At 39.0% G+C, this 24,830-nt stretch overlaps 1 protein-coding gene across 15 annotated transcripts in view; it reads right to left on the bottom strand.

Moving 5' to 3' along the window:
• Nucleotides 1–3,472: 3,472 nt before the first annotated feature.
• The window catches only part of smoc1 (SPARC related modular calcium binding 1), a 67,814-nt gene continuing 46,456 nt past the window's right edge, over nucleotides 3,473–24,830 (bottom strand). For 14 of the 15 annotated variants that reach the window (XM_016676269.1, XM_016676267.1, XM_007561916.2 and 11 more), the window contains 6 exons: nucleotides 23,858–24,050; nucleotides 21,469–21,551; nucleotides 18,016–18,121; nucleotides 17,675–17,919; nucleotides 15,136–15,169; nucleotides 3,473–7,877 (listed from right to left, as the gene is read on the bottom strand). In XM_016676269.1, the coding sequence (XP_016531755.1) occupies nucleotides 7,838–7,877; nucleotides 15,136–15,169; nucleotides 17,675–17,919; nucleotides 18,016–18,121; nucleotides 21,469–21,551; nucleotides 23,858–24,050 (701 nt within the window). In that variant the 3' untranslated portion in view covers nucleotides 3,473–7,837. Of the gene's footprint in view, nucleotides 7,878–15,115; nucleotides 15,170–17,674; nucleotides 17,920–18,015; nucleotides 18,122–21,468; nucleotides 21,552–23,857; nucleotides 24,051–24,830 lie in introns of all 15 variants that reach the window. The other variant, XM_016676270.1, reaches the window with a different exon arrangement.

Raw genomic sequence — 24,830 nt, 5'->3', positions numbered from 1 at the left:
TGATGATAATGTTGTTAGCTGAGATGGGAATTCTTAGAGCACTTCATGGCTCCACAGGATCGTTTCTCTTTCTAAGAATATTGAATGTTGAGGGTTTGATTCAGTTGAAAACAGACTTCACACTCCTACACGGGGAGAGTGATCCAGAGACTGACAAATGTGAAAATTAGCATATTCTTGTAACCCTAATAGGTGTCAGTCAAGCACATTGGACAGGGTTGAAGCGCTGAGCTGCAACTTTGTGGTTGTTTTAGCAAATATACTTCTGCAAACTTTTAAAATCTCGCGGTCTTAAAAGACAGGGCTCCATTGTAGTCCGAGAGCTTTTTACCCTGAGCGAGGTCAGGCGGGGCTGCACTGACTCCACGTGCGCTTGAGGTCTCTTTTTCTTTCACATACTTTCGGCAACTGATGGCCGCAGTAGAGCCTTTCTGACAACATGAAGTAGACTGGAACGGTGAAGTGTTTGAGTTAATATAAAGTCTTTTGTGAGCTTTACATCATGTCATGATGTTATCTCCTCATCAAAACCATACCTGGAGAGTTGCCTCATTTATTTTATGCATGTTTGAGAAATCCTTTAATCTTCCATGGCAACCATTTTGCTGTGCAAAACGCCTGGGTGGGACTAGCTCCGCCTTTCAGGAAAAAGCTCCTCCTCTGAGCTGCAGCTTCCATCTCACAGAGCACAGCTACTCCACAATTCCTCCACTTGACTCCTTCAGACTAGCCAGCAGCAATTAGCAAACACCTTCTGGAACTGAGCATCTGCTGAGTTCATTATAGGAGCTACTTCTCAGAGAAACTCTGGTAAAGACGTTTGTTAAAGGCTTAATTGGAGGAGCCATGTTGTGATGATTTCCTGAAAGCGGAGTTTCAGAAAGAGCAGCAGTTTTTAAAGACACAGAGACCCAATTTTAATGCGTTAAATTGCGAAGTAAAATTACTTTTCACTCACATTTGATATATGCAGCATTCTTATAATAAGTGGAGCTAACATAGTTAGTTGATTGTGCTGTTAAACGGCACCGTGTGGCTGGAAGTCAGTGAAAATTAGACTCCCTATTTATTTTTCTGATTTAGATGTAAACAACATGTTTTCTTGGCGTTGATATATTTCATACATGTTTTCGTGAATGGATCTTCTCATATTCTTGAAACTTAGACACTTTAAGTCTCATTTAGGAGAGTGAAGGACGTGACGTCATTAACCATTTCTGACTTTATTCAAATTCAGCGAAGACATGAGTAGCTTTAAGAGGTGAAACACACAGTTCTAAAACATCAGTATTATAATGTTATGACTAGAGGGAATACAGTTCAGAACTGACATAGGAAAATTTGTTTTGCCTTTTGAAATTCTTTCACTTTGAACAAACTTTTTTACATGCGAGTTCAGCACAGCAATCCGCGTTTGGCACAAAACCGGCAAAAGAACAAAAGAGACGATGTACATATACACACCGTTTGAGTTTCACATGACAAAAAGAAAGAGGGAAAAGAGGAAGAGTAGTTTGCTTTAGGAGGTTTAATGCACCATCCACCTGCAGGCTCTGATCCTGCAGCTGAGTTCTTAATCAGGGTGTGGATACGCCTGCCTGGAATGTGACCCTTCGAGCCCCCTGACCCCCTGTGACCCCCACCGTGCTCCGACAGCTGGGCAGGTGCTGCCGCCGGGGGGTGGGTGTGGGGCACAGAGGGCACCAGACACAAATGGTGAGCGGTGCATAGCTAGCATGCCCCCCTCATACTCCCACCTCAGTACAGGCTAATGGCTCTCTTCAAATTACCTGTAATGGGGTTCCTGATCTGTTCCTAAGTGCTTCAATGCACCCTAAAAAAAAAAAAAAACTCAGGAAATTATGAAGCAATTTTGCTCATCACCACAAGAACATCTGGAGAGTCGGTGAACGTTGCGTTTAATTAAAACTAAATTCTAAACAGATGAGCTGAAACGCGCTTCTAGCGGCCTGGTGTAACATAAAACCTTGTGTTTTTATACACGCCGTTTGCCAAGTTATTTTTATAGTTTCCATGTCATTTTTTTTCTTTTTTAAATTCCCAATTAGGTTATTGAGGCTTGTCTGGTCACGCGTTACTTGCTAAAGTATTCATGAGTCATTTTGCAGCTTTACAGCCTAACATTTGTATGGCGCATCACTGTGAAGTGAATGTTTTTTTTCTTCTTCTTTTTTTATCTTTACTAAAGAAAAACTGGAAAGTGTGGCACGCTTCACTATTCAGCTCCTTTAACTTCAGATTTTTGTTCAATTTGGTTTTTATTTCAATACCAGTCATTTAGAGTATATTCTAACCTGTTTTATACATCTAAAGAGTTGGGGTTTTTCTTTCTTGGTAGTGACAAACATGATCTTAACATTTTATATGCATTAGCACTTAAAGAAACGGCTAATTTGCAACAACCGTCCCCAGACGTCACAATGGTCGATGTCTGAGGTTTTTTGACTGGTTTTTCGGTTTTCCTCTAGAATTTCTGTGGATTTAACTCAATTTGTTTGAGCATCAACTCTGATCAGTTTCCTTGTCCCTGCTGATGAAAAACACGCCCCCTACATGATGCTGCCTCCACCGTGTTTCACTGTGGATATGCAGCAATACGGGTGATGTTTTGCTTTCCATCATGTACAGCCTGTCGTAAGTAGATCAAAAATGTTGTTTTGGTCTCGCTGGATCACCGTTGTCTTGTCAACAGAGTCTCTTTTTGGCAGCGTTTCTTGCCAACGCTCTCCTGCAGTTGTTAAATACTTTTACGTTTTAAGGTTTGAAAAGTTGTCAAAGCTTCAAATATTGTTTTGTAACCTTACGCTGCTTTAAAAAAAACTTCTTCATCCCAGTTCACACTCATCAGGTTTGTATTTGTCATGAGAACTTGAAGACTGTTTGCCAGTTTTTTCCACTTCAGAATCCAGCACTACTTAGTGCAGGTCTGTTACATAATATCTCATTAAACTACATTAAAGTTTGTGGTGGCAAAGTGAAAAAAGTGAAAAGTTTCTCAGGTTACTGCAAGTAGAACAAATAACATACAGCAAAATCTGCCACAATAAGCAATTAAACACATGATAGAGTAAACTGAGCTTGATCATTTCTACTCTCATGATTCATATTATGCAATTTTGTTCACCATAATCCATTTTATTTTTTGGTTTTATTTGTTTGTTTGTTTTTATTTCCGTTTAATTTCTTGTTTTTGGTTCTTCAGATATTCAAATTATCTCCCAGTTCTAGTGTTAAGTGTTCTTTACAAAATTCAGTTTATTGGTGTACTGGCATCATTTTGCTGTTATCAGTATAATAAACCATTTATGACCTGAGAATGGTCTCTTAGCGACAATAATATCATTTGTCAAAAATAATTAATTGGACAATTTATCATCCGGCAAACTTTGTTATTGTGACAGGCCAACATACAACTACGTGTACACGGTGTGTTTGCTGCTGTTGTTTTAGCAAACAGGTTGTTGCTCCAAAACCTGCTGATTTGACACGGGCAGCGTGTGTGTGAACCGTCATGCTGCACCTGCACTGCCAATACATCACTGTCTGCGCTCCAAATTCACCAGTCAGCTCCGAAGGCCCTCCGCAACCTGCCTACCCTCAACCCAAACGGTAACGAATAAGAACACACACCCCCAGCCCGACACACACGCACACACAGATCCTAAAGCAGCTGCGTCATTATAAAACTCTTTTGAACTTCACACTAGAAGTCAAATGCCACATGTGTTAGAGCAAGACAGATGTACTGCAGCTGCTTCCTGGCTCTGGTTTCATCTACGATCCCTCCACCCACACACACACACACACCCACACACACTGGCCCTCTTCAGCAACCTCAGCTCCATCACGCACAGACAACATCCGCACCTTTGAAGTCTCATCACTAAATCAGATGAACAAACAATCCGGTCAAAAAGGGGAAAAAAACAGAAAACAACTTAGTTTTTTGCAATGAGTCGTTATTAGTTTAAAGAAGAAGCTTAGAAGAGGGGATTTCTATGTTTACCATCATATATTGCACCATTTAATTAATACTAAATCATAAGAGTCTGGGTTATTCATTCATGTATTTTTTATATACATATACGGATGATGTGTGAAATTTTTTGAGCATTTCTTTTACTTCAGTAGAACTGTCAGCCTCGGAGCAGCTGGCCATTTTACATTATTTCTTATAAATATGATGTAAATACAAAGGGTTTTATGATAAATATAAAGCACTATTTTAGCCAAAGTTACTATTTCTTGAATGGCCTTTAAAAATCTTTCGTTTCAGTGCTCCCCAATGTTTTAGCTTTTTTTTTTCCATGAGGTTTTCTAAAAATATTTCTGCGTGATTTCTTAAAAATGTTTGACAAAAAAAAATCACAAAAAAGGAATTTAGTGCTATACGCTACACAAATGAATTTTGGGGAACATATTAGTCGAGAAATGTATTGAAATTTTAATCAAGCAGATTAGTGTAAATTAAATATTCAGTAATGGTTAAATTCCTGCTTTATTTTGAGTAGGTATATTTTCATACATTAGACTTTTGGATGTTTACCATAATTTGATGTGTATTACATTAAGACATACGGTTTTGACTTCACCCAAGAAGCAAATTGCCAGTTTTACTGTTTTGTTTTATGAATGCAGTTACCCATCTTCACCATGTGGGGGCAGTGTAAAACTCCTTCTCTCCACTGTTAGAATCTCTCTCGACTAGTCGGTTTAAACAGATGTTATGAACTTTGTATTTTTACTGTTTTTGTTATAAGTTAAGAATGCCACACCTGTTCAGATGTTTGTTTTCTAAATTTAAGGCCAAAAAAATTTTTTTTTTTTCTTCGTAAAAGCATATTCGGGAAAGAAACAAAGCTCTTGAAATGAGTTTTATATGTTCCTGCCTAATGACAGGATTCACTTTATAAGATCATTTTGTTCTTTTTCTTTATTATTATAATTTTTTTGCTACATTATTATGATAAATAGAACATATTATTTTTGAGCCACATAATTTACTTTATCAAGAATTGCCTTGGGTTGGAGTCAGGTCTCATTCTTCAAATTTTAGTTAAAAAAATAAAAAACTTTGAAACACTGTTGGAGTCAGAGTGACAGCCAGCTGCAGCACCCCCCTCTACACACACACACACACATCCCATCGCCATCTGTGCTGATTGTCAGCCTGTTGGCTCGTTTTTAAGATGTTTCCGAACAATCTGCAGCTCGCCTGCGTCTGGAAGCACTTCGGCAGACACACAAAAGCTTTGTGTTTCTAACCTGGATGGGAAGGGAGAAAAAAAAAAGTTAAGTTCACTCAGGAGGAGAAACTGCACAGGACTCGAGGAAGGATGGGATTATTCTCTGGTTCTTGGCACAAATGTTCAGTTCAAGTTAGAAAAGAAATAACCGGACTTTCTGATTGTAAGCACCAGATGCTGTTACATTCCTGCTGGTGTTCAGTGATGAAGGCAGACACAAAATGAAGCAGAGCACGGATAAAAAAAAAAAAAATCAAAAATAAACAGCCCAGTCTACGGATTTAAGCATGAATGAGTTACTCAACAAGTCAAAATGTTTGACACTTGATAAACAGAGAAGAAGAAGAACAGGGGATGTGTTTTACAAGAAGCTACGCTGACAGTGAAGTACATTTAAAATCATGCCACTGTAGTGGAATTTAGTAAAACCGTCAAACAAAAAGATTATTGTACATATTTACAACAAAAAGCATTTCGTGTCCATGAGCCGCTGCAGATATTTGTGGTGGGGGGGGGAGAAAAAAAACAAACAAAAAAAATCCAAACACACACATGAGCATCCAGACTCCAGCAGCGAAAGCGCGTTTCTCCTACTTTGAAACCCAATTGTTCCCAAATGTGGGGAGGAATTTTTATGCTTCACATTCCTACAAGATTTAATATTTCTTCCCTCGCTGATCCGTTGTTTTTTGGCTTTGTGTTTTTGCATCTAGAGCGGGATCAGATGAAGTGGGGCGAGTTTGAGGTGGATGTTGTCAACTGTTCCAGGGATGAACGCCGACATGAGGCATCGGAGGAACAAACGGTAACGGCATCGATGCTCAGAAAACGCGTTTGTTTTATGAAATTGAAATTTGTGCCACATTTTGTTTAAATTGTTCTTGATTTTTTGTTTTGTTTTTTTATTTTTTTCTGTTTAAAACCAGAATCTTCATACGTCAAGACTCCAGCTAATTAACCAAAGCAACAGCAAACAATAAACTGAAATCTTTGTTCTCCCTCATTAACTCATTTTTAAAAGTCGTTTTGATATTTAGCTCTGCAGATGACTGTTAGTCCACCATCATGCTACCTGATAAAGCTAAGGCTATTTTCCTACACAATACTGTCCCTATTGGTCATTTTTGGAAGTTACAATTGCATGCAAGTGAATTGAAATGAATCATATAATTTCACTTTACATCCACTAATTTCAGGCTTCTCAAAGTATTGACTCATGGTTAAGTGGAAGTAAAAAAAAAAAATACATGGTTTTCAAATGTTTTACAGGTAAAAATCTGTAAACATTTGTTTAAAATCTGTAAAGCACAGGTGGTGTGCTTTTTTGTATCCAGCCCCTTTGCTCCAATACTCTCAAATAAAAATCCAGCGCATTTGACTGAGTTTAGAAGTCGCCTGCTTAGTGAATAAAGTGTTTCTGCGCACAATTTATGAATCCAGTTGAAGACCTCAGAGGTTTGCAGCATCTTGCTGTGGCGGCAGCATCATGCTGTGGGGATCTGGGAAGCTGGTCAAATTGACGGAGCTACTTTACATCTAGCCAGTAGGCTCATCTTCCAACAGGGCAACACGAAACAAACAGCCTGAGATACAATCAAAGGATATTCATGTGTAACGCCAGACAAAAAAAAAAGAAAAAGTAGAATCAGGGGCAAGACTTGAGTTAGCGGAGCTAGCAGTGGAGCTCGACTGACGGCTGTGCTGTCAGCCAATCACCCGCTGGGTCCTGAAGAAGAGATGCATTACGCCACCGCAGGTATCGTCTGAACTACTTCACTGCTTTTTATTGCCTTTTTTTTATTATGTTTTGTTGTGCTGTTCTTTAGCTAACAGACAGTATGAAGTATTTAGTGCAGATGGTCTCGCATCGGTTTTGGATGGCACAGCTAAGTACTTACAGCTAGTTTTTGTTTTCTTTTCCTGTTTACGGCACAAACATCTGGAGGGGGGGGATTTGTTGTGTTTTTACGAGGAAAACTCCAACGGATCTGTAGCCGGAGCAAGGGAATTCATAGAGTTCATTGTTTCATGTTGACCAATCAGGTGTAAGTCAGTGGGTTCACACTGATTTACTTTGTTTTTGATTGATTGTTGTCTGTTGCTTCGCCGCTGAGCTGTCTGCTGCTGCAGCATGTCTGACGGTGGTGGGGGGAGGACGGGGGTCGGGTGGTGTAACGTTTTATTGGACAGGCCTGGGATTGAAACATGTGGACTGAACAAATCAACACAGCAGACTGAACGTACAGCAGGGGAGGGGAGTGGTTACATACACATACACGCTCTTCCAGTGGTGAGCCTGTCAACTCTTTACAAATATATTCTCATTTTTTACTTAGTGAATTCTCAGTCACTTCAAGATAAAAAAAAAACAACAAACAAAAAAAGCAGTTAATATGTCAGACATAGGGAGGAAAAAGTGCAATTATTTTGGCGCCGCTGTGTTGCTTTTCTTTTCTCTCTCTCTCTCGTTCTTTTTTCTTTTTTGTCGATTCAGAAACTTCTTGATTTCTCTGCTCCGTCTTTAAGTTCCCGTCAGGAAGCGTGCAGACGCGTCCCCTCCGCTCTCGTCTTCAGCTTCTCGTCCGTTCTCTCCTCACGCCAGACGGCCGACTGGAAGGACAGACACAGAGACGAAGCGTTGGAGAGAGAACGTGCGTGACTCAGCTTTTTCTATTTTTTCTGTATGTTTGTTTTACATGAGTTGACGTACGACAGCGTAAGAGGGCCATTGTAGATATCAGAAAATGAATTAAGTTAATTTTAGATTAAACTTCCATCAAAAAACTCAGATAACATCCAAAAATCAAAAACGTTCGACTTTTGAGACTCCGAAATTTCTTTTTTTTAGAAAATTTCTGAGATTAATGTCAAAATTTCTGACTTTTTCGGAGCAAATTTACTCTCAACGGGCCTGATACGCTGTCACACTGACATGACCTGGAGCAGACACATGTTTGCTTTAAACGATACACACAGAAGTGAAACGTGTGTTTCATCAGGTCAGCTGTGTGAGCAAAAAGAAAAAAAAGTTGTTCTTTTTTCCAATTTAGAGCCAAAGTTATTCAACTTAACTTCTAAGTTGAATAAGTGAGTACGACTTGAGAACATCAACACGCTGCGTTTATATACAGGACCTTCAAAAAGTATTCACACCCCATTAACTCTTTTACAGTTTGTCATATAAAAATCAAAACTTTAAATGTGTTTTATTGCATTTTACTTTTGACGGAACATAAACAAGAGTGCTTAATTGTAAGAGGAAAGAAAACAAGTTTTTTTTTTTTTTACTTTTTACAGATAAAAGCCTGAAAGATGCGTTGTGCTTTTACATTTAGCCTCAGTGTAAAGAAACATGCCTCCAGCATTACACATCTAGAGGATGAAACGTTTGCACTTTGTGTGTTGCTGATTCTCAGTGCAGCTGGATGGAGATCGTCTTTGACCAACAACTTCCAAGTCGTGCCACAGATTCTAAATTGGATTCAAGTCCAGACTTTGACTTGGCCATTTGACACATGAATAAGCCTGTCACCTAAACCCCTCCACTGTGGATTTAATAGCTGTCCTGTTGGAAGCTGAACCTCCAGCCTGGTATCAGTTCATGTCAGCCAACAGCTTTTATTCTCAAATGCTCGATATTTCTCTGGTCCTGCTGAAGAAAAGTGTAAAGAATCCCCCATGTCTCTCTGTGTGAATTTTACAGAGCATTGGATTTACACTCAGGATAAATAAAACATGAGTGTGTTCTCATAATTAGGTGGCTTCAGAAAGGGACCGGTTGCTCTGAATTTCATTTCAGGGGTATCAGATTAAATGGGGTCGAATAAGAAGGTTTTCATTTGTGCAAAAATAAATAAATAAATAAAAATCACTGTTATAAGCTCTTTAGTTGGTCTGGCATCCATTTACGTTTGTGCATAAAATGAAAGATTTAAAGACACATGAACACTTTTGAAGGGTGAATCCTTCATGTGTTCACGAGCCTCTCAAGTCCTGCTCTGTTGTGCAATCATGCCCAAACTGCCCAGGAGCGTCTCCGGCTCATCAGTCAGTCAGAAATGTTGGGGGTGGGGTACAAAGAAAAAAAAAAAAAAAAAAAGCGAGCAGAAGAATGATGAAGAGGCTTGTGAGAAAAGAAGATGGGCACGGAGCGCAGATTGCTTGCAGATGTCCCGTCCGTCAAACGGGAGCATGTTAGGCCTCCGATTTGTTCTGGGCCGCACATTTCTACAATTAAACTACATCTTGCGTCGGATCAGGCCAGCGAAGGACGACTAGGCGTTTCTTTTTTTATGCCCATCCGACCTTACGGCACACATCAAACTGCATTTCTGTGTGGGTGGAGGGCGTCTGAGGCGGGGGGGACAGGGGGTCACGCAGGTGCACTTCCTGTCACTGTTGACCGTGTACGCAGTAAATTACAAGTCCAGCTGATTTCACTCCCAGGGCTTCTCCAGAGTTTTTATGAAGTATTTACTACTCGGCTTGCTGTTTAAACTTGAATGCATCACAACTCATCCCACACGCAGTAAATCACAGGCTGCATTCCATGGGAGCAGATCCTGTAGTGGGAACAACAGCACAACCACTTCAAGAGGAGCGTCTCCATCCAGAGCGCTAAATTTTATTTTGAGCGCGTTTCTGTTTTACATAAAACAGTTTTAATTCCTCCGAGCTCACAAACTCTTTGCTCATAAAAACAAATAATGCTGATTCTCCAGATCAAAACGCCACAACTATGTTACTGCCGTTTTTTTGTTTTTGTTTTTTTGCAACAGTCTTTTAAGCAATATGCTACTTTGGACCCCCATCAACTTATTCAAGGTTCAGTGTTTACAGATTTTCCTGTGGAATGTAACATCAAAATATTTGCAGGATAAAAAAAAGACATCTTTATGATCCCTAAGAGTTTTGGGAAATATTCTGTGGAGTGAACTATGGGTGAGCGATATAGACTTATTTTGTGATAAAGGTGACGATAAGAACTATTTACTACTTCATTTTTTAGGTAACTGTATTGCTGTGCTAAGAATTTATACCTCCACAAACACAAATAATGCTCTTGAAAAGTGTTTCCATTTGTTATAGGCTTCTTTAGTTCAGCAGTCGCACATTGAAGTCTGATTTGTACCACGAAATTGCACAAAAAATTGCCTTTTCATATTTATTAAGGCAATAAACATAAAAAATTTTCATCAGCACGGACATAAGAGTTGATTGATACCAATTTTGTTTGGTTTTAAGAAGGTACAGTGGCTGGTTGACCTTTTCATGACCTCTGGAAACATTTATTCATATCCTTAAAATGATAGCAGCACAAACAAAAACAGTTTTGCTCCCCAAATCAGCACAGTTCAGCTTAGATTTTTCAAACACTTTCAATGTGATCAGTGGTTTAAAAAATAAAAAAAGTCAACTTGCAATCTTTGTATGTCGGCAACACGTACGCCATACCTGCAAACGCAAACATTTCTGACATCGTCTTCCCCTGAAGTCATGCTTTCCTTCTCCTTTAGCTCAGATAAATGTCTCCGTTGTTCAGAGCCGAGTGACATTAGTGCCCAGGAATTGGCCACGCAATTACCAGGCTCCAGAGCGCTTAACGTCTCTCCCTCTCCTCTCTGCCCGCTCACTGAGGAGACTGTCTCTGCCATTAACAACACAAAGCTCCCCTGCCTCTCTCTGGACACCTTGGCCCCACTTGTGATAAAGACCTGAAAGCAGATCCTGTCTAGCGCTAAATCGTCTCACCTCACCTGGGACCGGCCAATAAAAACGCTTGGCTCGAGAGCTGGTGATTGTGCTGCATCAGTACATGGAGGCGAATACCAACTAATGATGAGGGGATTTTTAAAAAAAATATATATTTTTGGCTCTAGTGGCCTTTATTCGATAGTTAATTGACAGGAAAGTGGGTAATGAAAGAAGGGGGAAGACATGCAGCAAAGGTCGCCAATGTTGGGAATCGAACCTGCGACAGCTGCATTGAGGAATAAGGCCTCCATATGGGGGTTGTGCTTAACCCCTGTGCCACCACAGCACAACCCAATGAGGGGATTTTTAAGGTTGTTTTTGCATCAGATTGATTTAGATTCAAGGCAGTGATCTTAGGAAGAAAGTGTTTGTCTTTATCAAAGTCACCTCTGACACCTTCTGTTCCTATTCATCCTGTTAGAGTGTCAAACTGAGCTGAAGCGTTAAGTGATGCAGAGTAATTCGTTTGGCTCCAGGAGGACAAGACTCTGGGCTCGGAGCTTTGGTCCCAGACCTACTTAATAACACCGTCGTTACAGTTCCACCTTCCAGATAGAGCCAGAGAAAATACAAGACACACTCAGACCTGCTGAAAGAAACATTTTCACTGTCTCCTAAGTTTGTTTTGTGTCTCTCCTGACAACCCCAATCACCAAGGCTGCTGAGCAGATACTTCTACATACTTACAAATCAATGATTCTTACTAAAAAAATATCAGGAACCATGAAATGTTTGCCCTTAATGCCCAGTATACGAAAAGGATTGGCAATACGTTTTCAGATGTTAGATTACAGAACTTAGCGAATGACTTCCACTACATACAGGTACTTTAGCAAAACTTTCATTGAGTCTTTTGGCTGATTTCCTGAAACTTACTATGAACTTTCTGGAATGTTCCTTGAAGTTTCATGGACCTTACTGGTTACTTTCCCTAACGGTCTCAGGAAAATACATGGAAAGTATCAGACAAGTTCAGGAAAGTAAAGACCAAGTTCTGGATGATTACCTCGTAAGATCTGGAAAAATACCTGGCAAGTTATTTGAAAGGAGCTAGCAAGTACAATGAAAGTTCATGGAAAGTACCTATCTCATAAAAATAACTCTACATACCTGCTAAGTGCCATAAAAGTTCCAGGAAAGAACCTACTAAGATCCAGAAAGTAGCAACAAATTTTGCTGGCTGATAAATTGTCCCAGAAGTTATTGCGATAAATGATGAATTGTTAATTTGAGACCATTTTCAAGTTAAATTAGTGTAATAGCATAATAATGCAACAACACATTCTCAAATGTGTTTAAAACAGAAATAACAAATAAACTAAATTATGAAGTCTCTGCAAGCAAAATTATTCTTAAAAAAAAAGGGGCCAGACTGAAGACCAGTTTTAGTAGAAAGGAACAAACAATAAATTATTGAGCTCGTTCAATTATCATGTGATTAATTGATTTATTGTTTATTGCAACAGGCCTACCAGAAACAACTCTCTAAATTCTGGTAAGGTCGAGGAAAGCTCCAGGAAAGTACCTGGTAAATTCTAGAAAGCAACCAGCTAGATGTGTAAGAATATGGAATATAGCAGTAAAGTTTTAAGAAAATATCCAGGAACTGTCATGTAAGTACCAAGGAAACACTTGATAAGTCCCAGGAAAGTTTCAGGAATGTCCTGGCCAGTTGTGCAAGGTAACCTATAACTTCTAGGGAATTACAAGCTGTATTCGGTAGTATTACAACAATTTCAACCAGGTAATAATCGCTCCAAGTACATTTAATTGCTTCCTTGATTACAATCACAAGGTTCACAAGAGAACATATAAAGATTTCTGTCTGCTGAAAGTTGAATGCCACTTTCTCAGGCACCTCTCACTCTCTCACACACACGGTGTTCAGATCGGTTTCTTCGCCGGTGCCAGCAAGCGAAGAGTGATGGGGTTCATACAAATAATGCGTCTCAAACGATCACAGCGCCGAGGAAAAGGCACGTTCTGTAAAGTGGTCGTGAACATACACGCAAACGGCGTTGCCGTGACTCTCTGGAGCTGCGATAGGACACGACACGATTTACAGCCTGGTAAAAGCAGCTCGACTTAAAGCGATCCAGGCCATTGAGGTGCAGCAAAGCATACCTGAACACAAAGGTTGTCTATCTTAGTCAACCTCGAGCGAACGCCATATGTTGCCAGTTCTTCCACGCGAGCTTTCCGCGTCTCCTTTGCTTATTTCATAACTCACTCTCTTCACAGCCTTCACCGGCTCCGTGTGCCTGAGTGGTACATAAGAGCCACATAAAGACGTCAGGCTGCTCACCTCCTGCTCCTAAACATGCAGGTGATAGATTCAGTGACTGTAGTAAGAACAAGCCTCCTCCTCCTCCTCCGCTCCGGCACTCCTGGGGCTGTTTATTCTGGCGACTCGTGAGCAACCCTGACGTTATGCCTGTTTAGAACCACTGTTCTCCGCCGCCGTCCGCACCAAGCCCAGGGTAAACACATGACTTCAGTGTTTTGTGGCGCTGAGCGGACCCGGTAGCCAGGCTCCGCAGCACCAGAGGGAATAATAATCAGCATGTGAATTCCAGGGAATCCAAGCGGAGTGAGTAATTGAGAGATGAAGGAAGATGACTTGGAAAAGGAAAGGTGGTGGCGAGGGGAACAAGAAAAAAGACTTTGGTAATTCTTCTCAGTTTCTGGGTTTGCACTTTTCTTAATACTTCTACCATCTCAAGGTCAAATCAGCAACAGTTTAACATGGAAACAGCAAGGTTACTGAGGTGTTAGAGCAGCTAACAATGTGATAATGAGTCAATAATTGAACAAATAATTAACCTAATTGTTAAAGAACTTGACTTGGGTTTCTGTTTTGTCAAAATATATTGTGGCATTCACTGCCATGACAATAAAAGTGATGATAAAAAGTATCTAAAATACATCACAAACTCTGAGTATAAAATTTACACTTGAAGCTAGAAATATATACACATTTACACAGAATCTAAAAAAACCCACAATACATTGTTACAATGACCAGAAGTCATTCTACTGTATTTGCTAAATGCCAGACTAAAAAGCAAACATTCGACAGTTCATTTGTTTTGCACTTTTCTGGAGATACTTATCAAACAAGATAACTTGGGTCATTTTGGTCATTTTTCTAACATTATGAGTTTCTCCACAAATTTATGGCAACATATTGCGGGAGATTTACTCCTTACAAAACTCATGTAACTGAGTCAGGACTGTGAGATGCCTTGCTCATACGCATCTTTCTAGTTCTGACCAAAACATTAACCTTGTGAGTGGAAGAGGTTTTTCCTTAAAACGTATCCGTATTTGCCTTTACAGATCATCCCTGGTCTTTGTGGGCTTCCACAAGCCCGTGAACAGTGGCATTAATACATTAGACTTCCTCTAAAAACATGTAATACTGCCCATTTTAATAGTTCAAAGATATCTTAATGTGCATTAATAATCTCAGTGGAAGCCATCTTAGTAACACGGCAGAAGCTAACAACTTTCCTTATTTCTGCTCTTGGTGCTTCTGGATTGGCTGCTTTGCAAACACCAGCCAATAGTGAGTCAAGCAGCATTGTGCCAAAGTATTTCATCATCCCCAGCTGCATTTTTGTTATTTTTTATTTTTAGAAATGCTTGACGGGAAAAAAAATCTGCGAATTGGCAATTTTTTTGCAAATAATTTGGAATTTCGTCCCGCAAAGAAAAAAAATCCACAAATATGACGAAACTGAACCACGAACAGAAGGGCGTCCACCAGAAGCTTACAAAACTACGGCATCATCACCTGTGCTTTCCCAAACTGTTTAAAGGCAAAGTGGCATGTAACCTTCTGAACTTTACGCAAGTAATCAAACTTCAGTAGCAAACAGTTTTAATCTGTAGCGAAGAACTGGAAGAACAAATAATACTTTTGATTACTTAAAGAAACACCAATGTATCTATGAAATAAGGGTTCCCTGTCCTTCCATGATGGATAATCTTGCAGCTAAAGATCAACAGTGGCTAAGTGACAGTTTTAATACATGGTATAAATGTGTTTAAAGCTTTAAGCAGTGTTGGTGAGAGCAGACCCGCGTGCTTACTGAACAGTTTTGTCCCTTGCCTTGTTCCTTGACTGCCGCTTGTCAACGAGCTTCCTGCAAAAAAGAGGAAAATGACAGGAATCAAACTCAATGGACACGTGTGTCATTGATTTATCTGGTTAAATCTGAAACAATACACAGGACTCCCAGTAGTCACTGCACTCCTGACAAAAACGCTTTAGTCTTAAAATAACTTTCATTGCAATAGCGTCATCCTATAAAACCAAACCTTTTATTTGAGGATATTTATTTAGTGGGACCACATTAAATCTTAAGGAATTATTGCTAACAAATTCAGCAGTGCTGTACACGTTGCTGCATTATATAATTTTGAAACATTCCAAACATTTTTTTTTTGTTTGACTGACGACTTAAGGATGTTCAGTAATTTAGCAACTGGACTGGAGAAACATACCAATAAAATGACTATTTACAGCTGAGAATGTCGCATTTTGCACAAATAGATTTTTATAGGGGTGCACCGATTGCAGTTTTCTGGCAGATTACCCATCTTTTAAAAAGCTTAACCTGCTGATTCCGATTTTGGCCGATACCAATTTTTTTTGTCTGAAATGTTGCTCAATGTAGCAAGAAAGTTGTTGAGTTGGCAACACTGGGGTCACTGTTGTTAGCTGTAAACATGCAGACTTAACTTGGTGGGCCGGCCTGTCAGTCAAACCTTTCTCACCGGAGAGCAAAAGAGGACGGTGGTTGAGACTTTTGCCAAGCTATATAAGATCGGTGGATAAGATCGGCTTCATATGTAAAAATCTGCCGATCACCAATCTCCCAAAATTAAAGAAATCGGCACCGATAAATCAGTGCACCCCTAGATTTTTATGATATTAAAAGTTTAGATCATAACTTGCATTTTTAGTGTTGCCTGAAGTTGGATATCAAATTTATGTCATTTGTTGTTTATTTTGTAAGCGTAGAACCGATCAGCCTATCACTGCCTGTGAAATAACCACTACCTGGAATATTTTTTGTTATTCAAACTTTTGATTAGGATTTTTTAAATAATCTTTTTTCAGCTTCATCAGAGGGTCATCTTGTTTCTCCAGGTATTTATTTTAGAATGGGAAAGACAAAAAGAGCATGTTATTCAAATAAAACACATAAGACTCAATAAAAACTATTACATGTCATCCACATTCCAGCTGATTGATTGGAAGGAAAAGCCTTTGATTTGTCCTACCATCACAAAGATAAATGTGGGATTTACGATATATTTTGCTGCAACTTTAACTGGAAGCGTTGCAATGGTGATAACAGACTAAGACTGCCTTTGAGTTACAAAGCAAAATCTTTTTACAATCAAAGAACATTCTGGTTGTGTTTTCACTACAGGAACAGGGTATTTTTCTGTGGTTGTTATTTTTTTTTTCAACATCATAATTCAGTCATTTCAGTTTATAAGTCTAAAACTCTCGTCGGCTTTAATTGTTAAATTGCTGACATCTGTTAACATCTGTCAGTGGCTAAAAATATCAGTAAATCCCTTATTTAAGCAGTATGTTAGTAGCTAGATAGAAATGAAAAAATAAATACAAAAAACCTCTTATGGCAGGGCACTCATGTAGTTAATGCTTGTTTGGGACACAACTCAATCTTTATATATTGAACTGAATGTTACAAACTTCCTTTGACTTTGAAGTCGTAAGATAGTTTGTTATTGCTATAAAACAATGTTGCTGTTCTGAAACTACTTTCTAGTAATATAATGGTAATGGCATAATGATGCAAGAACACATTATCACAGATCAATAAACATTCAGTTCTAATAAACGTATAAAACTGGAACTGGAAGACATTTTAAATACTCCAAGTAAATAAACAAAACAACTGGAACAACAAATAAAATTAGTTATGAACTTGATATAAGCAAAATTGTCCTTCAAGAAAAAAAGAGGGCCTAGTTGAGGCCAAAGCACCAGACTTAAGACTTTTGTTGTCCATTTTTTGGCAAAAAGAGAAAAATAATAAATCATGCAAATGGAAATTATTGAGCTCATTTTAATTCATCATGTGATTAATTGATTTGTTGTTTTATTGCTTAGTGTGACAGGAACAGTTGCGATAAAAGAGAAGGCAAACTAAACTCCTATTGGGTAAAAGGTTCAAGCAAAAAGTGAGCAAACACTAATTTCACTTAATGCTTTTTTGTTTTTGTAGTTTCCTTTTTCTTTACATTATGCCTCCGAATATATTTGAGCTAATTTAGGGCCATGAAGTTTGTTAAAAAAAATTTAAACTGAAAAATTATTTTGAAACTGAAAAAAAAGTTTGAAACCAAAAAGAAATTTTAAATTGAAAAAGATTTTAAGCTGATTTCAAACAAAATTTTTAGTTTCAAGTTTTTTTCTTTTGAACAAATTTGGAACCTTATGGCTCCAATTTAGCTCCATAAAAACAGAACTACAGTTCTAGTTCACACTTTACAGATCTATACCAGTAAAATATAAATAAGATACTGAAGTCTAACAATGTATTTTATAAAAAAAAAATATGTATATATCCCCGAAGCAATTCTTGGACAAAAACTTATTCTTCTCTTACCGTCTTTGCTGACACCGAGGCAGCCTTTCAGCTCCTGCAGCGAAATAGCCTTGTCCTTATTCAGATCACAGTAGTCGGTGAACTTGCGGGCACATTTCTTAGGCTTAGCTTTCTTCTTCAGGTACCTCTTGAAAGGTTTGAGTTCCTTCTTGTTGATGTCATTGCTACCATTGTTATCCAGCTGTGCAAAGTACCAATGCACCACTCTTTCCTCCAGAGTGTGACTGGGATCTGGTTCAACAAACCTAACGGGGATTAGAGGCAGATATGTGAAAAGGTTACACACACACACCCTCAGGAGAAGAATTAGCATCTTTATGTTGCTCTTTATTCAGTCTTACCTCCCGCCACTAGAGGGCGCCGGTGCGTTTATGGCTTGCACCATGTCGGTTGTGAGAGCGTCTAACAAGCTTGTAATGAATTCCCCCTTCTTCCCCTCCGGGCAGCCTGATACAAATCAAAGACAAAAAAAAAAGATATACGCTAAAATTACCTTCCAACTCTAATTTGGGTAATTATGGCACAGTGAGGCTGAAGCACCTCGACACCAGGAAGACGAATACCCAAACAGAGACCGTCTGTTAGCTCAAGGTAAGTAAAGGATCACGTGCTAAACGCAGGTGACGGTCCGGTTGTTTTCTTAAGAGAACAGAGCCGAGTCACATGGAGGGAGGTGGGAGCTTTTTGTCAAGCGGCGCAGACCCGTTAACTTTTATGACATAATTCCGAACACCTCGGGTAGTTCCTCTTAATTACCCAGATGTATGCTTTTTTAAGGGCACACTTAACCGAGGCAAAATTTCCCCTCCTAATTGTCTTTTGTAAATAATGCTCTATTTTTAGTCGTATTGTTCGGTCTTATCTTCGGTACGAAGCTTTTTCATTTTTTGAAGGCTACATCCTTTTTGTCATCGACGATGGCGCTTGTCTTTTTCTCTCTCTGGCTCAGGATGTTCATCCGTCAGCTGATTCCAATTAGCATTTCGCACAAGAGGACAAGCTTGAGGAGGCACTGTGCCTTGCTGTGCCTTCATCCAAGTGTAAAATTAGGTTGTTGCACAAACTAGCAACAAAATGTCAAGGACTTTGCCACACAGGGTGGTGTATGGGATGTAAAGTCCTGGGGATGTATCTGAAACACTTGAGTGGCGCTCTCACGTCAGGTCTCACGTCAAATGCTTGATTTAATCAACATTTCTTGCTTCAATGTAGATTTAACGTTCTCCTTTTGAGGTTTTTTAATGCGGCTTACTGTGCAACTAAATGACTAAAGTTGACAAATGGAAACCCTTAGTCGCAGGAGATGAGGTCTTCTTGTGGCCATGTGTTGTAAGAATGTAAAAATACATCAGTAGCTGCGTTTCCCATTAACCACAAAATTCCACAACTTGAAATTAGAAGATAAATTTCCTTCCTGGAAGCATGCCAATTTTGGAAAAGATAAAACTCGTGGTTAAGTTGCTGCGTTGGGATGAGGTGGTTTTTCAGCCGAGTCAAAATATATGAATATTGACATCGCACGAGTCACATGATCAACAGCCAAACATTACTACTGGTGAAAACCACGAAGAAGACTACAGTGATTTTGTATTTTCTCTTTGTGTTAACAGTATGCAGCTGGCTCCACCTCTCACAGGACCCCAACGTTCATAATAAAGTTATCTGTCATTCAAACATGTTGAATCCGTAGCCCTTATGTAAAATCGGCAATGACAAAACGACGCATATGTTCTTGAGTATAGCGGCTCCAACAGTTGAGTAAGACGCCAACGTCTCCTCTGATGGATGAATATAGTTCATGTAGCTGTTTACGTCCGTTGCTACCATGGTTTTTAATGACTTCTCCTGTGAACTTTTACCAACTTTTCCTTTCCTGCCACAGCATAATATCACCCTACTGTGACTTTATAGAAGGTGCAATTTTTATAATTCAACAGTAAAATCAAACCTAAACTCATAAAACACATTGTAGCTTGTGGCTGTGAGGTGATTAAAGACAGATAAAGGTTTGAGCGGTGATGTAGAGCAGTGTGTTTGGGTTTGTTGTGATGCTTCATAACATCCTTCTACAGTACATAAAAATGTCCCCAGCACCCCCAGCCGCCCCCCTTCGCCCTGCAGCCCCTACCAACTCAATACCCCCACCTCCCATAAAACCTTCCACACATCTGCTGCACAGTCAGGAGCCTGCTCCGCTCTGTAGACCCACCAGATGGGGATTTAAATACAAGATCCAAAGAAGGCTTTATGCAATGGCGAAAACAGAGTTAGCTCAGTGATGATGACGGCAAGTTGCAAGTTCCTATTTTTTTACAGACTTTTTCTCTCCAGAAATCCATTTTTTATTATTATTATTTTTCATAGAATTCACTTATTAATATGTTGCAAAAGTATTCATGCCACTTTAACTTTTTCTAATTTTATTTTTATGACAGATTAGCACAAAGTTGAAAATCACTGTGAAGTGGAAGGAAAACGATCTGTGGTTTTTGAATTGGTTTGGTTACCCGAAAGGATCTAAAAAGTGTGGTGTGCACCTGTATTTAGTCCGCTTTTACTCTGCTACCCCTTGTACCTCCTTCAGTGTGTAATTTAATGTCAGCATAAATCCTGTTGTTCTTTGAAGGCCTCAGTCACAACTGAAAACCAGAGTGACAACCACAGCAGCTGCAGGGTTATTTTTTTCGATGAATCACATTTTGCAGGTTTTAATAATTAAAGGTCTGTGGATTATCACAAACTTCTCCTAAACTAAAAAACTTATTTTAATTTACTTTTAGAGCTTAACCGTTATGCATTTATAATCCTTTTCAAAAAGTCGGTCAAAATCCTAATCTGACCCTAGTTTCTCCTCTCGTCTCCTGCTGTTGGAAGTCAGGACCAGCACAATTGTTTTTGAGTGAACCGGTTTGAAATTGGTTAACGAGATGAATGCTGCTTTGATCAAATTTCACTGTTTTAGAGGAAAAACACGGCACATAAAAACCACTGAGAGTAGTGGAAAAACACACAAAAACTGGCCCAGGTGGATAAAAAGGTTTCGGGAAACCCCAAAAGAATCGCTAATGTTTTTAACGGGGCGGCACTGTGTGTTTTCCAGGCAAATAGTGCCATTTTATAGCACAAGTAACTATGCTACCTTAAGTTGTTCATAAAATTCTGTATATATAGAAAATATGACTTAAAAGAAATTTGACTGTGTAATTTAGAGCTTTGAAATTGGTCCTCTGTTTCTTTAAGAAGCTCCTGTTTTTTTCTTCACAACATGGCTCCTCTATAAACTGTTTAACAACGTTTTTACCAGCATTTCATTGGGATGTAGCTGGTATAACAAGCTCAGCAGATGCTCAGTTCCACCAGCTGTTTGCCAATTTCTCCTGGCTAGTCTGAAGGAGCTGAGTGGGGGAGTTGCTGCTCTGTGAGTCTGAAGCTTTGAAACTGCAGCTCCAAGGAGGAGCTTTGTCCTCGAAGGTGGTGCAAAGTCCCCCCAAGCGTTCTGCAGAGTTGAATGGTTGCCATGGGAGATTAAAAGATTTCTCAAACATGCATGAAATAATCCAAGCAACACTCCAGCTACGTTTTTGATGAGGGATTAACATTTTAACAGAACATAAAGCTCAAACAAAGTTGATTTTTACATAATACCGCCCTTTTAAAATGTTCAAATTAATTGAATATGTTTGCGTGCCAATACAATTTTTCACTTAATTATTTTGTCTTCATATCTGGTCGAAAATTTCAGGAAGTGAAATTTCTCCAAAGCGAATCAACGTGGTGTGAAAGAGGAAGGGAACCTTGCAGGGGCCTGACGTGGAACGGGTCCTCCGGGTCCGCCACGTAAGACCGTGCGTCTTCGTCACACTCCGGCGTCTTGAACCTTTTACAGAGAGACAAAGACGACTTTCATCAAAGACTGAAAAAGAAAAGAGGAAGCATCCATGGGACAGACAGATTCACACAGACACATTAAATAAGAGTGATTTAACAGCTCAAAAAGAAAAAAAAAACTAAACGAGCGTGATATAATTCTCACTGATTACTTTTGCTGCACTTTGTTCTGCACGCATAAATAAATGTTTTAAAATGCCCTTATGGATTAACTGACAAAGATTAGCCTGGCCTCTTATTAAATCTTTTTTTTTAATAATATGCTCAAGAGCCTTTTTTTTTTTTTTTTTTTTTAAAGAAGCATAACAAACTGTTTGGCTTTCAGTCTGGTATGACTCGTTTTTTCCTGGCTGTTCTTTCAGTGCTTCTTTGAATGCAACGAGAAGTGGAGCACGTGTGCCTCATTTTTGCTTTTTCAAATCAACTGTTTTCTACTGTCTGCCTAGCCCGCGACCAAACCCTGGACACCACTGTCCGGAGAAAAGAAACCGGGGAAGTAAAAGAGAAGAGAGGGCAATGCACCTTTAGATACGGAAACAATCCCCTCAGGAGTGTTTTCTTTCCTGTTTTCTTGAAATGAAAGTAAGAATTCAGCCCGGTTGGTCCAAGTTATGACACAAAAGATTCATTTGACACTAAAAAAGGCATCAGATGGATTCGCAACTTTGACACGTTGTGTATTAAAACGGAAAATATTTACTTTTTGTATAATTTGACATTTTATTTTATCCTCTAAAACACAAGCCGTCCTCTGTGTCCATGCGCTCACACGCGTCTACGGTTGTCCAAACATCTATTTGTCTCATTTTCTTGTTTGAGGTCCGATATCCTTGTTCTCAACACAAACTGAATAAGACACTGCTTATGCAAACATTAGTTTAAAGCATCATTATTCGTCATATTTCTGGTTTTGGAGATCCCTCTAACAAAGACCAACACAAAATATAAATATAGGTCGCTGCCAATGGCTAAAAGCAAAGTAAACACCAGAGGCCGAACTGAAAACACAGGGCCTTTCACAGGCCGAGTGTTTACAGCTAGCTAACCAATACTGACATCATTGCTTGAAATTATTCACTTTGCTAAGTAAACATTTAAGAGAGGCCTGGGTCTAAAAGTTGGAGTGTTTATTTTTATTTTTTCTTTCATGACAAACAGCGAGATTTGATAAAGAGATTCTTTGAAAACACAGCTCACACAGGTCGGCACGTTGAAAGATGCGACATGTGGGTCAAAACGGAGTAGAAGGCTATGCTCACTGCCATTTTGAACAGTGCGTGCGTGTTGGGATGAAGGGTGAATAAATGTATGCTACCTGCCTGGACGGGTTAATTACTTTAAACTTTGTAGTGCTGCCTCTGGATGAAAGTTCAATGCTTGATATGTTTCCATGACTACAGGAATCTCTTCCAGGAACTAGGGTATCTTGATAGTTTTCTTGCATCCTATTCCCAAAACTCACAGCTTTTGTTTTCGCAACTGAAGCTTTGCTCCCACACTGAGACACTGAGTGAAAGTCAGTCAAGACAATGACAGTGGAAGAAAGTGTTTTGGACTTCACAGTGAAAAAACTCTCAAAATAATAGCAACGTTAAAGGAAAGTTCCTGGGAATAAAAACAAAATGTCAATTTTAAGTACCTAAAAGGGAGTCAATCAAAAATGAGGGGCGCCTGCAATTATTTTGAGACACTTTGAGTATTTTTCATTCCAATATGAGTAAATATTCATCAGTGCAGGCAGAGCGTCTGCATGGTATAGTATTAGGGTATGTTTAAACAACACCGCTGTCCTGGCTGTATTTTCCAATGTCGAATGGGGAAATAGTTTCACGTTTAGACGGCACCGCCAGGACACCTTGAGTCAGCTGTAGTTGTTGTTCCAGACCGCTAGGTGGCGCTGTGATTTCAGCATGTCACAGAATGCGCATGTGCTTTGAACCCTTAGCTTCCACCTCATAGTGTTCATCTAACACATTTATGATTCTTTTTCTAGTTGTGAAATCTAAAAAGTGTTTTGCTGATGGTTTGTATCCGAGGCTTTAGGGGAATCATTTCCTGTGAATCATGTTTCACTCAGCAGTTAATCTGACTGTTTTGGTTTAGTTGGAGTAATTTGCCTAGCTTAAGCTTTGAAGCTGACAGCATAATTTGACTTTCATACACCAGGCAGGTGATTCTTACTAGTAAATTTTACAGTTATTGAAAAAAAAACAAAAAAAACATACATGAGCAGTAAACTAATAAAGACCAAACCACAGTTGTTCTCTTCGGTGTCTTTTTGCTGAAAGATCTTACAAGGTTGACGTTCCGGGGATGGGCCGTCCCGTGTCCACTAAAACACACCAGCAGTAACCAGTATGCTGATGGCACTGGACTGGTTTGTAAAGACCTCCGAACCCACAGTCCGGAATGATAATGGACTCCCGAGAACTCTGCTGAGCCTCGTTCAGGGCGTTCTGTCTCTCCTGGTCACAAGAGGGAACCTTTTCTGGAAAACGAGTTACAGCAGAAAAACAGGGAAACAAGGTTGGTCAATAAAATCAAAAAACATGAAATCTTACCAAAGATTTCTGGTCTAGTTTCTAGTGCAAATATCTTAGTACGCTTGAAATAAGTCAAAGCTAGCTTTAATGTAATTTTTCAGCAAAATATAGGCGTTTGTTATAAGTCACTAATTCCTTAATATTGGTTTAAAAAAAAGTACTAGTTCCACTGGCAGATTAGATTATTTCACTTATAACAAAACGTTTTTCACATGTTAGTAAAATAATCTGCCAGTTGAACAAGTATGTTCGTGTCTTAAAAATAATGAAAGTTCAGTGTCTTTTGAAATTAGAATTAATCTACGACAGCCAATTAGAGCCATTGATGATTTAAAAAAAAGAGTAAGTTCCCACCAAAAAACAGACATTATCTGAGTTTTTAAAGTAAAAAAAATTCTAGAAGAAAATCAGAATTTTTTTGATTAATCTAATAAATTTAAAGACAGGAACATTTCTAAGTTTCAAGGTAAAAAGTTTTTGACTTTTCAGAAAATTCACAAAAGCCAAAACACTTTCGACTTAAGAAATATTTGTTTTTTTTTCCCAGAAAATATCTGGCAACCCAAAAACTGACTTCACTTTTCAAACTAAGACGATTTATAGAGAAATATTTTTTTTCTCTTTTAGCACTAATACACCATTTTAGCTATATTCTAATTTCTGGAAACATTGAATTTTGGGTCTTCATTATCTACAAGCCACAACCATCAACATTAAATATGCTA

Source organism: Poecilia formosa, unplaced genomic scaffold (genome assembly GCF_000485575.1).
Source record: "Poecilia formosa unplaced genomic scaffold, Poecilia_formosa-5.1.2 Scaffold131, whole genome shotgun sequence".
Classification (NCBI taxonomy): Eukaryota; Metazoa; Chordata; class Actinopteri; order Cyprinodontiformes; family Poeciliidae; genus Poecilia; species Poecilia formosa.
The sequence above is the reverse complement of the archived record's forward strand: the minus strand, read 5'-3'. Positions and strand labels throughout refer to the sequence as shown.